Source organism: Gavia stellata, chromosome 17 (assembly GCF_030936135.1).
Source record: "Gavia stellata isolate bGavSte3 chromosome 17, bGavSte3.hap2, whole genome shotgun sequence".
NCBI lineage: Eukaryota > Metazoa > Chordata > Aves > Gaviiformes > Gaviidae > Gavia > Gavia stellata.
This window is the reverse complement of record NC_082610.1, coordinates 14,569,471-14,593,910: the sequence shown is the minus strand read 5'-3', so window position 1 is coordinate 14,593,910 and position 24,440 is coordinate 14,569,471. Positions and strand designations below refer to the sequence as shown.

General features: G+C 39.2%; 1 protein-coding gene across 1 annotated transcript in view; it reads right to left on the bottom strand.

Moving 5' to 3' along the window:
- The window catches only part of INSC (INSC spindle orientation adaptor protein), a 133,811-nt gene that overhangs the window by 86,193 nt on the left and 23,178 nt on the right, over nt 1–24,440 (bottom strand). The window contains exons 2-4 of the mRNA XM_059826114.1: nt 11,583–11,616; nt 11,083–11,220; nt 9,728–9,821 (exon numbers count right to left, since the gene is read on the bottom strand). Of these exons, the coding sequence (XP_059682097.1) occupies nt 9,728–9,821; nt 11,083–11,220; nt 11,583–11,616 (266 nt within the window). The remainder of the gene's footprint in view (nt 1–9,727; nt 9,822–11,082; nt 11,221–11,582; nt 11,617–24,440) is intronic.

The following is a 24,440-nucleotide window of genomic DNA, read 5'->3' as shown; positions in this document are numbered from 1 at the left end:
TGTCACAATAAAAACTTCATGCAATACTTGTGAAGATACAGTCAGAAAGCATCACCTATGTCTGGCAGATAAGGTAACCTAACATTCAGGCAAGTTCTGTCACCATTATTTCAAAGACATTAGTTTGAGGGTCCCTCCTGAAAAGGAAGTCCCAAACACAAAAATATTAATTGGGCAGATGGGAACTGCTATTTCTCTAATACACGAGAAGAGCCTTTTCTATAGACTCCCACATTTCAAAAATGTGCATTCTGAAAATAATCAGCCAAACTACTTTATGATAAAGGCTATACCAGCACTAGCTTGACCTCTTTACAGTGCGTGCCACATACTATGAAACACGGTACTGACCCTGACAAGAGGGATTCAGGATAAATTCTTAACTGTCTTTAAGGATGAAAAATGGTGTTTGATAATTTAAAAAAGTTCCCAACTAAGAGCAAGCCGCAAATATGAAATATCAACTTTAATGAAAAAAGGTCTAGTGAAGCCAGTTGAATAGATTTTTTTAAATTCATCAATTTGTTTGCATTTTAAAGTCACCGTAACTTCACAATTATTATAATGGACTAACTCAAATTTCCTTCAGGTTAAAAGCCAAAATTCTTTTGTGACTTCTACAGTTCAACACAAAATATTTTACAGCATAGCTCTAGGAAGTAATATAATACGTTTCTACAGCATGTTATACAACTGAATATAAAGATATAGTGAAAAAAATATCACAATGAATAGGTTAGGAAAAATCTTGCATTCTGGCAGACGTGCACACCCCAAAAATGCATAAACTACAGTGAAATGCAATTATTTTTACTGCCTGTGAGCTAAACTGCTGACATACATTTTAACATCCTGAATATAGGAACAGAGATATTTTGACTAGGGATTCAAAAAAAAAAAATCTGTTGAGCTCATATTCCTTATGAATGCCACCAAACAATGACAAATCAATAGTTGCTACTTTACTAACATCATCCTTTGGATCCAGTCAACTAGCTTATCTGAAAATCCTTCCCAGAAGGACCATATGGATACACAAATCTGTTTTAACTACCACCATGAAAACCCCCAGAAACAACCCAGCTTTCAGTTTGGTTACAGGTGGAATACAGATCGCTAAAATCAGAAATACTTCATAATAAGGTAAGCTCCCTTCTGACGCTACAAAATTCTTTGCTGAATTGTTATAGGGTAACTGAGCGAAATGAAAAGAATACAAGGCCATTAAATGAGGCATCATTAGTGCCTTGAGCTATGCAATAACTGAGTTTATTCCTTGTCACCACAATGTAACTTTATTGCATTACTGCCAGAGCACCTTCCTTTCTTCTGTAGTACTCTATGCTTACAGCTTACTGAAAAAAGAGGTTTTTTTAAAAAAAATTCAATTCCCCAGCAAGCATTCTATTCTTGAATGGTTTTTAAAAATTCGTAGAGCAGCGATTCATAGAGCCATGTAAGCACACTGAACTTTGAAAATCCTCAGCTTTAGCTCTTGTATTACAAATAACATGCATTTTTTTCTCTGGAGTTTCTTACAGTCTTTATCTGAATGCTTTAAAGAGCCGCAACATACAAGCTCCTGACATCATCCAAATAAAACTGATTACAGGGAATGTAGGATTCAAATTAGCAGGGCAAGATCTATGCACCGTAAGTATGCTGTAAAATACAAACAGGAAATACAAATGTTGTTTTCTACTTTGCATGGAGTGCTTGTCAGACAGGAAGTTCAGTTTGCAGGCATAGGTGGGAAAAGCCAGAAATACAGAACATGCCCTTGATTATCAGCAGCAGGCACTGTAGGAAACCATGAAATAAGAATTCAGCACTTATAGAAGATGTCTAAAAAGTGTAAGGACATATACAATCACTGATTAGACAAAGCATTTAGAGCACTTGTACTTAAACATGATTTTATGATTAATTATGAACTTGAGCACAGTCTTAGAGTTGTGCATACTTACAAATGGATTGCTGATTCTTGAAGAGTCAAGATGCTATTAAAAAAAATGAAACAGTGAGGCAAATCTTGTGAGGACAGACACTAATGACGGAAGTGGTAACAAAAGTACAGAAGCCATGCAGATATGAAGTAGAAAGGTAACAAGAATTGAAGTGGTTAAAGAAAGAATAGACCAGAATGAGATAAAAGCAAATGACTTTTATTCAGGTTAATTTACAGAAGTCAGATCCCGAGGAATCATTCACTTGAGGGATTCGTATCTAAGAAAATAGGTAGCTAACCAAACAGGAAATTTTTCAATGAACTGACATGCAACCAAATGACTTGCTGCCCAAAATTCAGTCAAAACCAGAACTTAACTTGAACTTAAGGCCAGATGAACAGATGGCATCAAAACCTACAGATTCCCATCACCTACAGAATACAATGGGCAAGAGATCATTGGCTAGCTAAATAAAAAGGAACATACCTGTGCAACTTGGGCCAAGACTTGCTTTTTTATGACTGGATAACACAATTTTCCTGCCTTCAACTCTGAGAACTAAATCACCCAGTATCTGTGAAATTTTAGACACACTAGGGATAGAAACCCAATAGGTGGATCCATTCTTTTCCTGACAGCCCTATTTGAGGTTCTATTTCTTACTAAAGAACATCTGAACACAATATTAAACATGTTGAAAGGCTCTTCACATGTCTTATACCTCAAACTCAATGTTCTCAAAACACCTCTTCTCAGCTGTACAGAGGCCACAGGAAGCTCTAGAAGCAAAATCTGATGTGAATAGTCCTTGAAATAATTCAGTTCCTGAACAGGTAAGAAATGTGTCTTACTTTACAAAGATTTTTTAAACACCTTCCTTACTAGGAATATTTTGTCAAGTGTTGGGGCTTTTTTTTTGGATGAGAAAGGCAATTTCTATTATAAAAAAATAATCCATTGTAGACTTCCATATTTTTCATCTCATATGCCATACGTTCTGTAAAGTTCTGCATGTTTTTAATCCTGGTTTGGCAGAGAAACAAGTAGAATCAATGCAGTTTCTGCAATATAAAAATTCTGAATTTCTCTTGCTTCTATTTCAAGTCTCAACTTTCAACTTTTGGCAAATATTATCTGTCAAAATATCAATTAGTCCCAAATATAAACAATTATTTTTTTCTTCCAGTTTCGTAAAGGTTTTAGCATCATTTCAATCAATACCTCTTTCCTCACTGGGCAAGCAGCAAAGTACTTAGCAGAGTTGTGAAAGACAACATGGTGCCCAGCACTTCATGGATGGAAGTCATTGGTCCTAGAGCTCTGGAGGCAGCCTTAGAAGTACTTGTTTTCTGTTTGCTTACTGAAAACCTGCAAGTTATTTTGAACGATACATAGAATCATAGAATGATTTGGGTTGGACAGGACCTTAAAGATCTTCTAGTCCAACCCCCCTGCCATGGGCAGGGACACCTTCCACTAGATCAAGTTGCTCAAAGCCTCATCCAACCTGGCCTTGAATATATAAATATAAAAATATATAAAGATATACATGTACACTATATTATACAAAATATATAACATTTAAAGACATTATATTATTATATTAGATTATATTAATACTTCCAGGGAGGAGGCATCCACAACTTCTCTGGGCAACCTGTTCCAGTGCCTCACCACCCTCATGGTGAAGAATTTCTTTCTAATATCTAAACTAAATCTACCCTCTTTCAGCTTAAAAATCCCTTGTCCTTTCACTAGACTCCCTGATAAAGAGTTCCTCCCCATCTTTCCTTTTGGCCCCCTTCAAGTACTGGAAGGCCGCAGTAAGGTCTTCCCAGAGCCTTCTCTTGTCCAGGCTGAACAACCCCAACTCTCTCAGCCTGTCCTCATAGGAGAGGTGTTCCAGCCCTCTGATCATTTTTGTGGCCCTCCTCTAGACCCGCTCCAACAGGTCCATGTGTCTCCTGTGAGGACTCCAGAGCTGGATGCAGTACTCCAGGTGGGGTCTCACCAGAGCAGAGTAGAGGGGGAGAATCACCTCCCTCAACTCTCAGCCCAGGATACTGTTGTTTTTTATGGGCTGCGAGTGCACATTGCCAGCTCATATATCCAGGTTTTCATCCACCAGTACCCCCAAGGCCTTCTCCACAGGGCTGCTCTCAATCCACTCATCGCCCAGCCTGTATCCATGTTTGAGATTGCTCCGACCCATCTGAAGGACCTTACACTTGGCCTTATTGAAGTTCATGAGATTCACACGGGCCCAACTGTCTAGCCTGTCAAGGTCCCTCTGGATGGCAATTCATCCAGAATCCTCTGCAGTCTGTAATGAGATGGTATTCCAGTTCATATCATCTGCTGAGAAGATAAAATTTTGGGTTCTCTCTCACTGTGGATTCCTTAAATCCTTAAGTATTATCCTTGGATTTTGAACCTAAGCAACAAATTCTTCTCTTCTTTCACTGCAAGTCCTCACTCTTTAGCCGCTCCCTCAAATCATCCCCAATTCCTCTGGTTCTAACAGGACAAACACATTATAAATTTCCAAATATCAATTTCATCTGCCTTTATACATAGTCAGACAAGGAAACACAGAATGATATTTTTTCTCATAACTAAGCCAAAGTTGATCTCAAATTTTTATACTATGAAATTCAGTGTCTCCTCCACTTTAGCTCTCTATACCTTAATTCAAGGGCCATCATGGTGTGAGCCTTGCAACAGGTCCGTTGCTCTCTCAGCTATGTGCAGGCTTCTCACGCAGACCCTTCTAAAGCCCTGCTCTTGCTGCACGTCAGAGAAGCACATTCCTCAGCACGAACTATTACTTAGGAAAAGGTTTCACTGAACTTAACACACTGATTTTTGTGTATGAAACTGGCAAATACCAACTCCAGGGTTTTGTTTCAGGTTTTTTGTTTGTTTTGGTTGGTTGGGGTTTTTTTAACTACTCCAATTCTTTCAGTAAACTTGAGTTTGAGGTAAGATGATTACAATTCTACCTGGACTTAAAAGGCATACTTTTCTTACACTAACCATGTTCTTGCTTCCACTGTAAAGTTGTGCCTGTAACAGTATTTTTTCTTAAGTTCTTTTATGAATCTCCTTCCTTCAGTAATTTCCATCACATCTTACATAGCATACAGATCATATGTAGTCACTACAGCTTATACAATTCCTTTCACCAGAGGGGAAGTGCATGCATAGTGAACAGATCTCCAGCTATCACATTACCTACCATGCAGAAATACAAAAATAGCACTGTAATAAATAAAAAACTTCAGACAAACAAAAAGTAGGCTAAAAACCCCTAAAAGGCATACTGGAAGAAATTCAGATTTCTTAAGAGCTGATAGATACTCTAACACTGATATTCTTAATAACAAAGGGCATGTTAATCTTACTTTAGATAACAGGACACCTAAGCAGATCCTCTAGAGAAGTTACCAGAACACCTGCAGATACATAGTACATTTTAAAGAGCAATACCTGGCTATAAATATACATGGCATGACCTCATTCATATTGTTCTTTCATAGGACTCAGATCTTTAGTTCAACAAAAAAAGGAAGAAAGTAACAAAAGGAGGAAGGACTGTCTTTTGGTTAAGAACTGGGAGACAGGAAACCTAAATTCTATTTTTGGCTCTGCCACAGAAGTCGCTTATGGCAAACTTTTCCAGCTTTGGGGTGTCAAACGAAGGAAGTAATTTTGAGAGATGAAATGCTACAAAGGACTTAACCACAAGTACCTAGAATTGAAAGGCTTGTCTACTTTCTCTGCCTCATCTCCTTCATCTGAAGCACTGACGAAAGTTCTCATCCTTATCCCAGTGATGATGTAAACTTCCACCAGAAAACAATATAATAATAGTATTAAAACCAGGAAAAAGAACCTAAATATAGACATGTATTAGGTTTGTCTTCCTGGTCCTCATACTCAAAGTATTCAACTTTTATAAACAAAAACCACCTTTTAAATAATCAGCATTGCCCTTTGTTTGTATGCTAGTTGAAATTATAACCTCCAGCATCATCTTTCACTTTCAAAGCTGTAAGGATGTTTCAACAATGTGTTAAACAGTCCAGCAGTATTGCATTTCTGAAGATCAGGAAGACAAATTCTCTCTTCCTCCACCCCTACTTCATTTCCAAGAGTACCTCCTAGATCTATAGCCCACATTTCAACATCTTTCAGCAAGATGAAGGTTTTTTTCAGTTTGTTTTTTTTTGTTTTTATTTGTTTGATTGATTTTGGTTTTGTTTGGGGTTTTTTTGGCGGTGGTAGTGGGTTTTTATCTAATTTCTGTAGAAGACCTTCCTTTATCCCTTTTTTAAAAATATGTCTAATCATACTGTATTTCTCACAATTGCAACATATACTCTGAGAAGCAAAAGCAGTGTCCTGTTTCGCTTTTTGTTATGAGTACTCTTTCTTTAGCTGAATGACTTCAGATTCAGCACTACAAATGCTAAGTTTAGTTTTCTGTTCAATATGGAAAGTACAAGAAACCATGACTACCATGAAAAAAACCTGGGTAAATTACAATTATAACTTAAAGAAAACAAAAAGGCCAATGAACTTCCGTGACACAGAAGGCAGGGGGAGGGACAAAAGAGAAAGGCATTTTATTTTACATTGGCTTTCCCCTCTGGAAAAACTCACCAGAAATATGGAAAACCAATACCAATAGAAAGATGTGAGGAAAGGGTCATGACATTTTTCAAAAGCTATACTAAAATAACTCTACTGCAGAACGGGAATATATGCATCTCTAAGGAACATATAAACACTTCACATGCTATAGTGAACTGGCCATCACTGATGGCAACAGATTACTTCTTATGGTCCTTGTAAAGCACTTTATGTAGGACTACTGACAGTTTTTGGAGAGTAACTAGATCAATTCCTTTAAAAGTGATCTATTGCCAACTGTTTTCTTTCCTAAGAGACAAAACTATCACTAATTGTAAGTTCCTAACTCTTTGAAACAGAAAATAAAGTTTCTGTAACAAAAATTTGTTTTTTTCCTCAGGATACTGTATAGTTTTAAATACTGTATCCATAGCAGTCTAGATGTCAATTATAGACAGTAGGTCTGACAGTGTGTTAGAAAACCGCTAGCATAGGGACTCAATACTCTAGAGACTTTCCACTACAAGCTGTGATTTCCTACAAAATCTGAGGAGAGAGAATAGTGTAAACAACAATTCATGCAGCACAGAGACTTGGTTTAAGGCCCCGGTTCTGAATTCCTTATACAGCCAAGATAACTGTTGACTTTAATTGCTGCTGTGGAAACACTTGGAATCTGTTTGTATGTGTATGGTACACTTTTCCTATGGAGACAGATATTATTGCTTGGGGATGTGTCTGCTTTCGCTTCTGAAAGATTCTGACCTAAACATGAAGCAAGGCATGGTTGCGGTGCTACACAGGACTTACCTCAGCTGGATTTGTGTTACCTTTTCCCTGTGACAGGACACAACAGTGCATGCCTTTAAGTTAATTCAAGTTCCTGTCATGAAAAGCAGGAGCATGAACTGGAATCCTGAGACAGGCACACAACCTAGGCTTGGTTACAGGAACAATAAAGGATAAATAATCCTTGAATCTTGTTAGTTATTTTGAAACCTGACTTAATCCTTTTAAATTCCCTATAGGATCCATATCACTCCTTTCTCCAACCCAGAGAAAAAGATTTTGTACAATTCCTGGACTTCATTGATCTAGTCCGTACTGTGTTCTTTCTGCAAAATTCTTAGGGTAAAAACACATTGTCATTTTCGGTTCCAGCCTTCCCTGTGCCTCCGCCTGTCTGACCACTGACAAATTCAGTCTGCCCATCTTGTTATATGGGCTTTCTCCGAAACAACCCTCACGAAGAGGAAAAAGGATTCTCTTAAGATAAACATGGAAAATAAGAGCTTCATGTTTACTTGAGTGTGGGGAGACTATTTATTTATTTTTAAATTTCACTATATAGAATTGCCCTGCTGAGCCAAACAGTTTGCCAGAATATAGTGCTTTCAATGTTTCAATGTTGACTTCTCCAGATTACTTCTTGTGCTAAGATACATCGTAGTGCAGAGTCCATGTAAGGTGGCATGGTTTTGTTCACATAGCATGGCAGAGTTCTGATTCCCTGAACACAGTAGAACTGACCTGCAGGCAGTTTCCTTTTCCAGAAATCTCTAGCCTACAAAATTCAGTGCTTTTCAGTTCTGTGCTGCTGTTGCCATTGAGTCCTGCATGCATTATTCCTATTCCACATTTCCAGTTGCTAACATAGTCTGCAGCTAATTTCCCCGTTTATGTATTTGCAAACAAAACTTGCCCCTATCAACCTGGATCAACCCTTGCCATCCATAAGACCTACTGGTTTGGTTCTGTGTGCAGCTAGTTTTCTACTACAATAAGAGGTTTCACTGGCCCGCTTTGCAACCTAAGTTCTTGGCATAGCAGCTGGCTTTAACAACTTCTTTGGCTTTTTGATCCAGGATTCAGCTTCTGGAACCCATTAGTTATCACCAAGCAATTAACCTGAATATCTGGCACCTCATCTGACCATTGGGTTAACCTCAGCATTTCCATAACAAAGTCATTAATCTGTCTTCACTACTGTGCACATCTGAAGTGATATTCCATGGCTCCATCCCATGGAAGAAAATTAAACTAGTAAGTGAGACAGGACACCTCATTACTGTTTATATTAGTCCACTCCATGCTTGGCTATTCAGGGCTTCTAGGACTCACTGATTTCCAAAGCAAGTTTTGGCTAGAATCTAATGAACAGTACCAGTTACCTTGGCACCTGGGATCCCTGAACTATGTTCCTTCACATAACATTTCTTCTTACTGTGACTGTGAGCTTAATGGCATTATCAAAGTATCTGCTGGAAGACTCGCATAGGGAAAGGTAGAGAAATATCAAACTCCTGATGAAGAAAAGCATCACATTTTGAGATTGCACGTCAGCAGTCAGTCACTTATGACAAAGACTTACAATCTGACCTGGAGAAAGAAGCCTAGGAGAAAGACTGAAATTTTAATTCTTTTTATTTCTGATTTTATTCCTGCGTTCAGCATCCCCTGCCTCCCTGCCCTCCCCCCCCCAAAAAAAAATTCAGTTTTGCCACATATCAAGGCTATAGTTCAATGAGAATGCAGAAGGTTATTGTATTCAGTATTCATTTTTTTCTTTTCATGAAACCTCCATTATGCTAGAAGTGAAATTATACTATGCAGATGCAGCTACTAGGTGCCAACCAACAGCCAGATTTTAAAAACCTGTTGATTAGTAGAGTCACCAATGTCTGCAGTCCCACCAGGGCACCACAGACTGGAGCGATTATACTATAACCTTCATATCATTACTGTAGCTACACCTGAAAAAAGTCAACCAGGTTAAAGAAATTTGTATTTCTAGTTTTCAGCAGTCTGCACAGAGTGCAGAGAATTCCAGTGATTTCTATCATGACAAAGAACCGATCCAGTGAATACAGACACACCCCTACTGCAAACATGCTCATCCATTTAAAATGATGACTGCATATTCACTGTCACCATTTACTAGATTGTAGGTATACAAATTTGCAAATGCCTTCAGAAGTGCATCCCAGATTTCCACATTCATTCTCAACATTTTGTACAAACATTACCTAAAACTGAGTTTAAAAATGAGTTTTTAAGCATCTTTGGATCCTCAAAGGAAAGTGCAGCTGCAGCCTTAGAGGCATTTGATCACTCAAGTCTGGATGACAGAGTGCACCACTTACCGCTGAACAGGTAATGGAAGAGAATTTAAGTGGTCCTCGCTCTTAAAAGCCATATTTATTCTATTTTTCTGTGCACTTCTCCATAGGCTGGAATCTAGAAAGAAAACAAACAGTTGTTTAGTAAGCCTAGGGAAACTCAGGCCTCTTCAGTCCAGGGTGGCATGGCATTCTCCTACTGATCTGTGGAGGTAACTCATTAAAAACAATTCAAAAGGCTTCTTTTCCTCAGGCTACCACACAACGCTAGCAGATAACCAAGGCCACTAAGTATCTTTCATGGCATAAGCAACATAGGGTTTGCATATTCCTGAACTTCCTGGACCACTGCAGAGGTCAGAGCCATCTGGGTTAAACATTTCTGAGTTAACATTGAGTTATTATTTAGCCTTGTTTATTTTGAATTAACTTGAACTCTAGAGGAAATTGATTTAGTATGATTGTAATTCTTTGAGTTATTGTGAGAAAGATTGTATGAGAAAACAAGTGTATACTCATATGACTTCAGGATCATTTAGTACTACATTTACAGAAAGGCCCTCGATGTCCAAGTTACTGAAGTATTGGATCCCTCCATGTTAAATGATTTAATTTTTCTATCAGTTTGAAATGCTGTACACATCTTTTTCCTCCACATTTTTCCTTTATACCTGGTGGCTAAGAGACACATCCAAACACTGTTGTACTAGAAAAAGGCAAGAGAGAAGGAGAAAGAGAGACTCCTTATTTCCACAAAAAGGAGGGGTGCTGTCTCCCTCCCTCTTCTTTTAATTAGCCTCATCTTACATTAGGGCATTACCCACTACATATCAATGCATATTCTCAACAAAAGCCAGAGAGGATTTATTCTACCAGAAAAGGGGAAGTCATTCCCACACACCCACATAGCTACAGGAAGAACTAATGCAAAATACTTGAAGGAAAAGATTAAACCATGACTCAAGAAGAACAAGGTAGAGATGAAAGAATTTGGAGGAGAAGACAGGAACAGTGGGGAAATGATGCTTTCTTAGATGTGAAGAAAAACCTGGGATCAATGGATCTCACTCTTGGAAAAAATACTTTACACAGGAAATGAATGCTGTTTGTGTCACCAACTGAGGCAGCCTGTTTTTGATGTAGCCGTTTATTAAATTCTGCCATTTGGTTATTGGCTACATTCTGCAAGCTGAGTCAGCCAGCATTTAAGATATTTGCCACTCCAAATTGCTCTTAATTGACACAGAGTGGTCTTCAGTGTCTTCCCTAGCAAACTGATCTCATTACTAATGCATGTCTTTGGGGTTTTTTTCCAAGATCCCACAAACAATGTCCTTGGTACATAAAAGTATTACAGCCAGAGTAATGCGTTCACATACTCTGTCCATTATTAGTGCCAGATTGCTTTGGTAATGGTGTCGTCCTGTGTTCCTCCCCACTCCCAGAATTCTCCTGGAAAAAACAATCTAATCTTCTTAGTCCATGTCCAGGAGTATATTGAAATATGGGAGAAGAATCTGTTTTTAAAAAATAAAAAAAATTTAAATGGCAGCTTAAGTGTTACTGAGTTCTCTGATTTAAAAAGACTGCAAGTATCAGATATTTGATAGACTGTGCCTGAAAATTCATATGCCCAAATATGAAAATATTCATATGTATCCTTCTGCTCCCATGACACACCAAGATTTGAGAAACAAGCTTACTGTTGTTTTTTTAAAGCGTTTAGTGCATGATGCACAGACTTCACAAGCAACTGGAATAAATCAGTGATCTTAATTTCTTTTTACTAGTGGAATTTTTCTGTCTCTTTGTCAAAGAAATTTAAGATTACCAAATACAAATAATCATATAATCAGATTTACTGGAAATAGCCATTTACCACAATTATCACTATCTTCATTTGAGAAGATACCCTAAATCAAAGACAAAAATGTCTGCATAAAGTCTTAATATCCAAGATTAATTTTCTCCTCCTAAATCCTATCATGTAAAGGACTGACAAAATAGTCTCTCAGTCTGAAGTAGTACAGACTTCATGGACACAAGCTATCTCCTTCTGCTCAGCATCAGGCACAGGATTTACATTCTTATGCTACCAACACAAAATCAACAGCTTCCCTCTGGCAAGCTAAAGCTATTTCACCATTAGCTTAACCCACTAACAGTTTCTACACATACAAATCAAAGCATCTGTTTGTACTCCATTACTTGTGATTGGTGACATAATGTACACAGACATAAATTAGATTATTGCATGTCATTGTTCCCTATAAATTAGAAACTTGACAAAAATGCAGCCTTTTATACGCCGTCTTCCCACAAAACACACATTTATATTACAGCTGAGAGCCTTTAAAAACATGATCAACTCCTACTTAGAGGTCACTTATGCTCTAGGAACAATAACAAAATGCCACACCAATATCTTAACCAAACAGTCTGTCTCAAGACTATTATAAGATATTAGCTCAAATCTTTAAGCCCAAGTTAATGTTGACAACATGAGGAAATGCTCTCCCCAGGCACCTGGCAGTCTGCCAGAGGACCAACTGTACCCCCAGGACAGCAAAGTACCACACTAGCCCACCTAAACCCATGACTACAAAAGAGGCTGTAGACCCAGTGACTGATATGGTACAGGCTTCTGGACCTGCTCAGAGTGGCTCCTCCACACACTGGGCAATTATGGTGCTCAGTGGCAGATGTTCAGTTTTCAGTGTTCTCATTCACCTTTCTGGTTAAGACCAAGACAACTGTACTTCCTAGTAAAGACCATGACAGGACTGATGAATCCTTCTTCTGTTTAGTCAATAATGCTTTTTATTAAAGGCCACAAGACAGTGTTGAGCTCTGGTCAGCATTCCTAAAAGGAAGGTCTCCTACTATAGCTGACCGTGTAGATGACTCCCTAAGCATCACCTCAAGCCAAAGCAAGAAGCATTCAGAGTATCAAATGTTTCATCTTCTACAAATAACATCCTACTCGGGGTCAAAAGCTTCTTTACTCCGGCAAACACAGGACCAACAGACATGGAAGAACAGATACACATTATTATTAACAGAACCACAGGTCAGCAACCTGTCATGAAAACCTCTTCAAGGCTTTTTCTTTGAGGGACTGAAACATGGATAGGGCAATGTGCACAGCCTCTGCTGCAACTGCTGTCTGAGCCTCTGTGCAGAGGCAGCAAGAAGTTCAATAGCTTTCACACAATGGGTATACGCAACTAAAACAGGTGGCATGCACATGAGCACATGCACTCAAGGATGCATAAACTGTAAGCACATGCCCACACGCCTCTTAATCCTTCCCGCTAGCTGCTTCTTCACAGATGGTGGAGACAGTGTGGCAGCAAGCAGAGCTACAGATTGAAACAGTGCCTGAAGTCAGAGACCTTTCTCCTAATGACCATTTAAAACATGCCTATCTGACTTAAAGTTTCATGAAAACATATGTATATATGTTTTGTATATATGTTGTGCATGTATACACACACTCACTTATATTTACTAAGTATATACATACTAATAGGCAACATTAGCAGAGTTGTGCTAGAGAGGCTAACGTTTTTTCCACTGGCTTCAGTGGCCGCTGATCATGCCCACAGCTGGTCAGAGACGCTGTCTAGGTAAACTTGTACCAACAAACAACATTACTTGTAGTTCACAATGCTGGTCATTTTGGTACAAGCCTAAGTGACTCTTATGCTGAAATAACAGAATTGTCATTCTTGGACTATTATAAGGCCAAGTTTTTAACACCTTACATAGAATTTTACATAAATAAATGTCTGCACATAGACTTGTATCGCAACTATAAATAACAACTTATAATCAGTTTAATTCTTTGGGTAGGTAGCAGTGCATGAATATGGAATCAGATGTATTCAAGGCAGCAGACTCTTCTTGTGTCCTTCATCTTTCCCTTTTTCATGTCAACACTGAGTTAGATATTATGATATTATTTCTTCATGCTTACTAGGTAGATGTAGATAAGCAGACCACAAACGACATTCATTCTCAAAGACAGTCAGCCAAAAGCTTCTTTCAGAGAACTAGACAAGAAGAAAACAAAGCATCATCACACCTGAAACAGCATGCAAGCATTGCTCACAGAAAAAGCAGTGTCAGCAGAGGATGTGACATTCGTGGCCAAAAAACTAAAACAAACAAAAAAACAAAAAGCACACCACTAGGAAGATGTAACTTGCCTATATACAAGCACCAGGCCCTGATGCTGGCAACTGACGCAGAGAACTAAAAACAGCTTAAAAAACTGTCAAACTATCCCACCCATAAGTTAAGGAAGGAGGACCCTATCCTAATTTACACCAGGCTCAGCAGCACCTGTGAAACCTGTGCAATGCCTCGTTCGCACAGTGGTGCAGCCAACCATGGGTTCCACAACAGCAGATTCCTCCTCCTGCCTTACAGGAACTCCCTGCCGGAAGCCTCCTCTTGCTCAAGTCTCTTTAGCATTGAAAAGCAGCTTCTACAGTGCAGCACGGCTTTTTAGCATCCTACAAAATATGTTATTTCTGCTAGGAAAACAAATTGCATCTTGTAAAATCTCCCAATTTAAATTTCTTCTCCATCATTCAACATGTTAGCTTATATTTGCCATGTTAGAAATTAGGAGGATTTTAGCAGTCACATATTCTGCTAGAAACACATCCGTGTCCAAAAGTATTACAGTAACAGCACATATTCAAGGTGAAGTAAGTGTGAATCATTTACTTGTACTACTGATGGCCCTAAGGAAGTTCTCCATCACAAAATTATGTCCTGAATAATTAAGCCCTGAAACTCACACAATTAAATTCACATTTTTGAGCTCATTCACTGCACACATATCCACCCTTGTAAAGGCTTAAATCAAAAGGCAAATCCATGAACCTTTGCCACCCCATTTGTAACCCCTAACATCATAATTTCAACACTAAGAACATCTTAAAATAAGGTCAATCAAGAGCATCATTTCTCTTCCTGAAAGACAGAAATCCAAGCATCTAGCCTTTGATTATTAATAATCAGAATTAGAAGAGCGTGTTACCTATAAGTAATATGGTTAACCTGAGAATAAGAAGCCATTAGCTAAAAGTCATTTCAGACTAGATATCATTTGATTAATATGAACAGTTCCTGTCTGTAGTAAAGTACAGTCTCTGTTCTGCCAAACAGTGCCTGTCCTTATTTTACAATTCTGGGAGTCTGGGAATCATTAGTTATTATTCTCCTGGTACACAGAATAGCTGTTAATGGAATGCCACAAATCAAATTAAGAGCAAAATTCTGACGGCATTTATATGATAGGTCAGAAAGTAAATACATACACTCTGTCCTTCAGCAACATGTCCGGTCCATCAGAAGTTTTTCACACTAACCATTTGAGTACTCAGGATCCTGTTGTCATTTTGCATTATAACAAGCTTATATAGACATGAATTAATTACAGTAGTAAGAGCCAACTCAGAATTAAGCTGGGTGTCACAAATCTAAGAAGCCATAAAACCAGGAGCAAGAAATAATGAAGAGTCCTTCAAATGATGCATTAAAATTGGTTGTATTAGCATAGGATCATATAAACAGATGTATGTACCACAACCCTAGAATGCAAAATTACAAATAGATGAGGGAGAGGTGGGAGCAGGCACTACCTGCAGCATTCTTTCATGGTAGCTGCTCCTGCAGAGTCAATAATCAAATAGGAAGCACCACTGAGTAGTTTATGCCTTACATTTCAAGTACAAGCTGAAGCATAAATCCATTTTCACTCACACAGGGTTTTATTTTTAATGCATATTTCTTCCCATCTTTTCTCTCTATTTTCTGGAGAGAGAGGATCTCATTTCAAACCAATCTCTATCTTTGGCAATATCCCTTTTCATAGATCATAGAATGGTTTGGCTTGGAAGGGACCTTAAAGATCATCTAGGTCCAACCCCCCCTGCCATGGGCAGGGACACCTTCCACTAGGATCGGGTTGCTCAATGCCTCATCCAACCTGGCCTTGAATATATACAAAGTATATATTTTTATATGTATAATATAGTGTGTGTATATATATATAACATTTGACTATATTATATAATTATTTTCAATTATATTATTTTTCTAAAACATTTTTTATTTTATTATTTTATAATTGTTTTATATTATTTATACTAACTTTTAATAAAATACGGATTATAATATATATGCACATATAAAAAAGGGTTATGGAGTGTGTGTGTATCTATCTATCTAATGTAGCTATTCATGCAAACTAATGACTGTGCTACTTCTTTTCTGTTCTGGACTTTTCTCATCTTAGCCTTACTGTACACAGCTGCACCTCAGAAATATGGGGGATGGGAAAAGGAGAGGCAGATAAAGATCTCTCAGTTCAAACAAATCATCCTGAAAATTACGGACAAGGAACATTATTTTGTAGATCTTAAGATAGCACAAGAATTGCAACATTGCCAACTGCAAATATCAAGGCGGGCGGGGGTGTAGAAACCTGAAGCCAGTCCCTTAAGACACGGTCTCATTCATCTGCATAGAGACTTTGATTCTTCCATTCAACTTTCTGGGTTTAGAGCCTTCAGGATATCTTCCTTGAACATATACAGTTTTTTCCTTTGTTATCATCACAACGCAAAAGTCTGCTTTTAAAGCAAGGGATGTTGGTTTGTTCATTCCATTTCTTTATTTTAGCAAGTGGATCATACGGAAACACACTAAGTAGAATATCTGACTGCATTGGAAAGGGAAGCATAGACCCATGTTACGCAGGCAATCCAGCTTTGTCCATGACAAAGCATACATATAACTGCAGAGATTAGGAATGGAAGAGATCTGTCATCACATGCACTACAGTCAGTCCTTTTGCCCAGGCATGAGTTTTCTTACAATGTATCTTCAGCAAATTTTCCCATTTAAATATAAAATCTCTAGAAAGATGGAGTTTGCATCATCATGGACTACATTATGAAAACATTTTAAATAAGAAGATAGAGGGGCCTAATAGATTTTAAGATTTCCTTCCCCCTCCCCCTTAAAATTATTTTGGGCAAAAAGCCACTGGGCTAATCACTTAGTAGGCATCTTTTTTTTAATCTTATCAGTGAAAGTCTTTAAAATCTCCCCTTCTGGAAGAGGCACACCGATTTATATAGATGGCAGTATTACAGGAGCAAACTGATTAGTGGTCACATTCCTAGTGATTAGCATTTTAGAGGCAGTTCCGCTGGAAAAGAATTTGCTTTTGAGGTTCAGGAACTGAATAATAGGTGGCAAGTCGGTGCACTCCAGAGCTGTATTTTACCTTTTATGTGATGCAGAATAATCACCACATAAAAATATTTATTGGTTCTCAGAGCAGTATTAATGCATCTTGCTACCATAAAATGCTGAGACATACAACTCCTCTGTATTTTGCTTCCTGACAAACTCCATAGTGCTTTCCCCCTCCCTTCTGAAAATAAACAACAGCCAATTTGACATCACCTACACCAACACAACCCTCAATTCAAACACTCGCAATAGGGGCATCCCTGTTCCTGGCCATAGCATCTTGGTTTTGAAGGTATTTTTGAAGAGAAACAAATAAACAGGCTTTAACCGTATGGTTTGCAGACCACCTCTCTTCACTGTGGATCGCCCTCAGCCATGGCGGTGGCTGCCTCGATGGCCCCGAGTGGCAGGAAGGCTTTCTTTCTCTTTGGAGATGCCCAGGTGCCATCAGACCAAAGAACAACTCCGCCTCTCCATTTTTTTTTTTTCTTCTCTCCCCCCACCCCGACCTCCAAGACTAGATATAAAGCAGCAATCAGGAACACACCAGCTGCAAATTCAGTCCCTCACAGGTGTGGCTCTGAGGGCCCACACACCGCCTCTGAGGGGAGCCCCCAGCTGCCCCCCACCGGTTGGAACCGGTTCCAGCCGGCCCTGAGGTAAGCCAAAGCCCAGCAGCAGAACCCGGCGCCAGCCCAGACCGCACCGCCAGGGCAGCGGCCTCAGGGCTGAGGTGAGGAGAGGTCTGCAGCCACCCTGAGGGGGACGGCGAGGAGCCTGCTGCTGGCACCACCTCAGCCTCCCAGGTCTCCCTAAAAATAAAGGGCAGTTGAGGCCAGGCTGAAGGCTCCCCCACACTTTCCCCAACATCTATATTAGAGGTCAGAGGTTTGTGTGGATTGCTGACAAATTAATTCAAGTGAAATTCCCCTGCTTTGGTCTGATTTACCCTCGACACCATAGCCACAAGCAAACGACAGCCAGTCTAAAGGATTTCATCTTGTCTCCTCAACAGGAGGTGGGACCTTGTGTCTTCCCACTGTCCTTGTGGAGAGAGCAGAAATAAAAGGGCCATTATTTCCACGAGCCATTGTGTAAGGCACAAAGAAAAATAGAAGGAGGAGATTTTTGCACCTTACTTTGTACAAGCCTGTATGAGCAAAGACTACGCTGCTCAGAAGAAATGCCTACAGAATATCGCAGTTTTACTGTTATTTGTTAACATGAAGCTTCTAGGGGTAATAAAATTACAGCTAAAATTCAATATTCTCCCTAAAAACAACAAAAAAATTCCAAAAGGAGCTTGAAATGAAAAGAAATAAAAGAAAATCATCTCCCTATGCAGCAGAAAATAGAGAAACAGAAATTAAGTGACTTACACAAAGTTAAACATGAGACAAGTACAAATTGAAACCAAATATTACAATGTTTAATACTGTAAATAAATACATAGAGAAGACGATAACCTTATATTTAACAACCTCAATGAAGGGAAAAGAATAAGGACCTACACAAGTTACTCATTTGCTGCAAGAAAAGATGACAATAATATCTTTACACATCTCTGTATACAGTCCATTTTCTGTAATGAAAGGATTTAATCTTACTTAATATCCATTCCAGTTAGTCAGACAGGCAGCCTGAAAGACATCTTTACTTACAGTGATATTCCTCTAAATAACAAAAAAAAATCTGACATTTTAACAGAGATGAGCAAAACAGTATTATTAATTTAGGTTACAGCCCACACTGGCCAAGTCTTTATTGGAAGTATCACAAGGCATTACATGGTAAACAGTGGTGGTATTTTCACAATATTTGCCAGCAGCCATCAAGTTTTTCATTTTACAGAGTTAATATCCAGTTAATCTTTTTTGTCATAACTCCAAAAACCTTAAAATCAGCTTTATAGCAATACAGATAAACACACATTTACCTAAAAGTTAATACAAACACAAAAGGCTAAGAATAGCACTCTCTAGTCATTGAGCAACTTCTCCATTTGAATTACTGGTAAAATTGTTACTTCACTCACTAAAGGTTATCATAATTTTTTTTCCCTTTCCTCTACATATTGGGGAAAAGAAAGAAAAGGACATCAAATAGCTATAGAGAGCTATAGAAGAGTTAAAATGGAAGAAGATCAATAAGAGATGTCAAAGTTATTGCCTGCCAATAAGGTATCTCAACAGAATACAAGAACAGGAGATCCAATTTAGCGACAAGCATGCGAGATGAGTCAACGCACACCAAGAAACATGTAAAGCACATGTGGTTGAGCTACTTACTTTCAAGGATCCCAGCTCTCTGAACAGTGATCCTCCTCCACTAGGCTATCTTCATGCTAATTGAAGTCTCTACCTTTAAGCATATCTTTTCTAGGTAGAGACAACAAATCCAGTAGACAAGCACAAACTTACTTTTTCTCAGCTTGTGGGAAGGAAGTCAGAGTATGTTTGTGAAATTACCTATACACAAAAAAATATGAACATTTGAGCTACAGCAACATTTGAGTGTTGTTTCTATTTCTTGTTGTTTCTATTTCTTGCTTTTTTCCTTTAATAACTCCAATTAACACCTCCAGACAGCCTGTCAGCAGAACTACATTGCCTAGTTGTTATAATTCTACATAAAAGTCAAGTAATAAAGCAGCAGTGGGCTGCTTCTCTTTTTAAGAAGAAAATACTGCATTTGTATTTTTGAACCACTGCCAAAGAGTATCCAATCGTCAGACATTTTCTCCCCCCTCTGTCTTTCACACAAAACACCGTGAAGGAGCCAAAGAGCTGTAATAACAACACAGACAGGGAATCCCCAGCAGGACCAGAAGCAGAACTGCTTTGTAGGATGATTCCGTATTTGGTATCTCAGGACAGGTGTAACATGACCACAGCACATCTGGAAATCCCTAGCAAATCCGAAGGCTCGAGGGGACTTTGCAGCCTGTACACATTAAATTAGATTTATGCCAGAGATCACGTTGTGTCTTAGGAATAGCTTGGAGCAGAAAGTGCAAAGCCTACTTCAAGTTACAGTGATGGACTCAGTCCTTGTGTCAAGAGCACTCCGGAGCCTCTGGCTGCAGAGCTTCAGAAGGCCAAGCAAGAAAAGTTCAAATGGTATTATCTGATGTAATGGCACAGTTTTCATGGGGTTTTGTGGTTTGGGGGTTTGGTGTTTGTTTTTTTTTTTTTTTTTAATGTTTCCCCCCCTGACCCTCCCCAATTCATAGGCTGAAGTTTTAGTATGGAAGGGTCAAAGAGGAGAGTACAGGCAACAAAACAATAGAGAAACAAAGAGAGGAGAGTTTTATGTTAGTAAGTAAAGTTTGAATGTTGATGGATGTACATACAAAGAACCACACCACACCTGAGAGCTTGTAACATTACTGATCCTGACAGAACAAAACTGGATGCCCTTTTCCAGAAATGTGCCTATCAGTGAAAAGTTTGCATCACTAATGATTCAGAGAAAATGGGAAAGAAAGAGCTTCAGGGTTTGCCACTTGCACTCAGTACAAGGACAAAACCATTAGTGTAGAGCAAAGAGGGCTTTGTGCTGGACTCTGTTTTTTTCTTTTGTTTAAAATCTGGCTGTGCTGTATAGTCAGCACAACATCCTCCATCAGCTTATAGCAATATAGAGTAATATACACCATAACTCCATGTTACACATCACCATTCCTACAAATATTGTAGCTCAGTAGGGGCCTGTGTAGTTTGATTTAAGTGACTACCTGCATGTCACAGTACTTTTACTTAGTAAAGCCCCAAATTTGGAAGGTGTACAAGTTATGGCCTATATCTTCTTTCTCATTGGTAACTCCCAGATGCATAGGGAGTTATGGAGTCCAGCAAGTTCGCATCTATCAGCTGAACTACAGTAACTGACTGTGCTCTTCAGCTGATGTTCAGTAACCTATTATGCAAAGGAACTGGCACACAATTTTTGAGTACATGATAAACTACCTCGCAGTCTGTTCCAGGGTGGCTGTATTATTTGTTCTCATGATTTTCTAAAAAGTGATATTGAAAGAAGAGAAAAATTATCTTTTAAATAGTACAAGTCTCATTGCAGAAGAGGGCTAATGTTTTGATAAATCTTTCTCATTATTATGATGAGTTTTTAATAGTTTGTGATGGCACAAGTAGAGACACATACACCAGAATTTGTGGGAAGTAAATGTCCCAGAGCCAAGCTTTTGCTATTAGCAGCCAAATTCAATGCATTCCTAATCATTAGGCTTAAGAGTGCTCAGATTCCAGACTTTCTTTTTCCTCCCCATATAAAAACATAACTGTGACCTTGGGTTTTTTATCCACAATTTTGGCTTAAGCCTTGCAGTTATTTATGACTATGCCACAGAACTTGCTCATTAATACTTCACTGGAAGTGAAACAGATAGATACACATTAGATTCACATTTGGAAAGCAGTCTGTTCACTCCTTTCCAATGCAAGCCTCTGCACTACTAACCCTCTGGACACATGAGACTGGTAAGACCAAGGAAATCTTTAGGTGTGAAAGTTCTCCATGAACTTCCATTCCCAGAAATCTGATGTTGACCACTTCAGGTGCAAATGCACCAAAATTTCACAGAGCTGATCCATTGCCCTGAAAACTTCAGTCTTCGGGTTTGTTTCTGTTGTTACCTGTGGTACGTGGGCTGTGGAGCAGACCATCTCCTATTTGCAAGAACAGGACAAGAGTAGCCAAGTAAACTCCAAATCTCCCAGAGAGCTCATTTCATTAATAAAATACCAGCATTTTTCCATCTACCACCTCTACAGAGAGCGTTTCACGTTTAAGAGTTTCATACAGCTCCATTTTTCATGATCAGCCTCAGAAAACTCTGCCTATCTCTACACACCCATCATCTCCCAATATTGCCAATGCAAGCAAAGCCAATAAATGGCCTCAGCAAGAAAACAGACATGTTCCTAACCCCTCATGGGGACAGAGCATATATTCCACCTGCAAATATGGCTTTCATTATTTTCAGGGTGCCTGAGCTTAGAGATAGTATCAACAATCCAACAATTACATCATCTGGATCCAAAGAACTGCCTGTGCCAATTACACTTATGTTATACCAGTAAATACTTGAGGGCCAGGCACATCAAATAACTTGCTAGCTATTGTCAATGCCCATCTACTGACATGCCAATGCCTTTGCACCCAAGAGGAGGAAGTATCTGCCATCTGAGCAGTCAGGGAGACAGCCTGCCCCACCAGCAGTAGAGACTGCACGTACAAGTTTTTCTCTAGATACACATTATCTGGACAAGAGTCGGCACAGAGGTTTCAGGGGAACAGCCCATGACCTCTCTCACTCACTGCCCAGATGAAAGGATAGGATTCCTGAAGCCACATACCATCTACATGGAAAAGGCCTCAAGTTGCACCAGGGAAGGTTTAGATTGGATATTATGAAAAATTTCTTCACCAAAAGGGTTGTCAAGCAGTGGAACAGGCTGCCCAGGGGGGTGGTTGAGTCACCATCCCTGGAGGTATTTAGAAGATGTGTAGATGTGGCACTTAGGGATATGGTCTAGTGGTGGACTTGGCAGTGTTAGGCTTATGGTTGGACTCTATGATCTTAAAGGTCTTTTTCAACATAAATGATTCTATATTCATTACCACAACTTGAATGTCACATAGGTAACTTGAAGCTTGTGTACACAGGCCAGCTTTGGTAGCTACTGTTAACATAGAGCTCAGCGAAAAACTGTCTGCAAAAGCAGAATCAATACTTGTACAGCAGTCCCAAACACTGAAATGTTTTTATTTATTTAAAGATGGAGAGCTAGTGTAGGGTACTGCACCTGAGGAGGAATAACCCCATGCATCAGTACAGGTTAGGGGCTGACCTTCTGGAAAGCAGCTCTGTGGAAAGGGACCTGGGAGTCCTGGTGAACAATGGAGTGACCATGAGCCAGCAATGTGCCCTTGTGGCTAAGAAGGACAATGGCATCCTGGGGTGCATCCAGAAGAGTGTGGCTAACAAGTCTAGGGAGGTTATCCTCCCCCTCTGCTCTGCCCTGGTGAGGCTGCATCTGGAGTACTGTGTCCCGTTCTGGGCTCCCCACTCCAAGAAGGACAGGGAGCTGCTGGAGAGGGTACAGCAAAGGGCTACAAAGATTATTAGGAGACTAAAACATCTTTCTTATGAGGAAAGACTGAGGCACTTGGGTCTTTTTAGTCTGGAGAAGAGAAGACTGAGGGGGGGATCTTATCAATGCTTATAAATACTTAAGGGGTGGGTGCCAGGAGGATGGGGCCAGTCTTTTTTCAGTGGTGTCCAGTGACAGGATAAGAGGTAATGGGCACAAACCTGAGGAGGAACTTCTTTGCTTTGAGGGTGGCAGAGCACTGGAACAAGCTGCCCAGAGAGGTTGTGGAGTATCCTTCTCTAGAGATATTCAAAACTCACCGGGACACATTCCTGTGCAACCTGCTCTAGGTAAATCTGCTCTGGTGGGGTGGTTGGACTAGATGATCTCCAGAGGTTCCTTCCAACCCCTATCATTTTGTGATATCTGTGAGCTATGACCAGCAACATGTACATGCAAGGAAAAAAGTGACATCCTTAAATTGGAGGAAAAAATTTAAATTACTGCAGTGGTAAATGTAAATCAGTTCTGAGACCCAGCCACCTAATTGTCCATTAAAATATAAAAAACCCAGATTCTTCTTTTAATGTAATAGTCTTCTAAAAAAGAACCCAAGAAAATGCTAAGCATTACTCATGGTGGAACTACAGGACAGAGCTTTTGACTCATGACTCATCCAATAAAAGTGAAAGCAGATCATAAGCAGACTCTGAAAAGTTTCAAAGCACAAGATGAATTTACCTTTAAAAAAATCATTTCAGTAAGAAGGGGAAAAAAAAATCAGTTACAGGAAACATAGGGCAGTGGTTACAGCTAGGGAATGAAAATAAGGAAATTGTCCTGCTTTCCACAAGGTTTGTCACCAACTTCCTCCTAGCTACACAGCAAGTTATTTAACCTCTCCATATTCTGGAGTAATGGTGTATCAAATTCTTCTCCTCTCCAGTGCAGTGACAGATTACATTTACAATTTGGGGGGGAGGCTTTTTTGTTTATTTACAGCCCTTGAACCTCAAGTTGATTTTAAAATATCTGCCCAAATCTAATTCCAAGAACTGAAGAGTTCATACATGTGGGAGTAGAATGCCTAGTGCATAAAAAAGGGTTTTTTTAAAAAGTGAAATAGTTGACCACTGACAGGTGATGACTAAGAGCAAAATTCAATAGAGAATAAACATAGACAAATAGGTCAGGAACCTTAACGTCCTAGAACCCCTACAAGATTAGAAGACTAAAACAGAGCAAAGCCAAAACTCAGAAGGGGAATGCTTTTTCGTAAAACATGTGTCACTTGTTCCCACAAAGTCACTGCGACTCAGAAGCTGGTATCACATAATCACAGGATG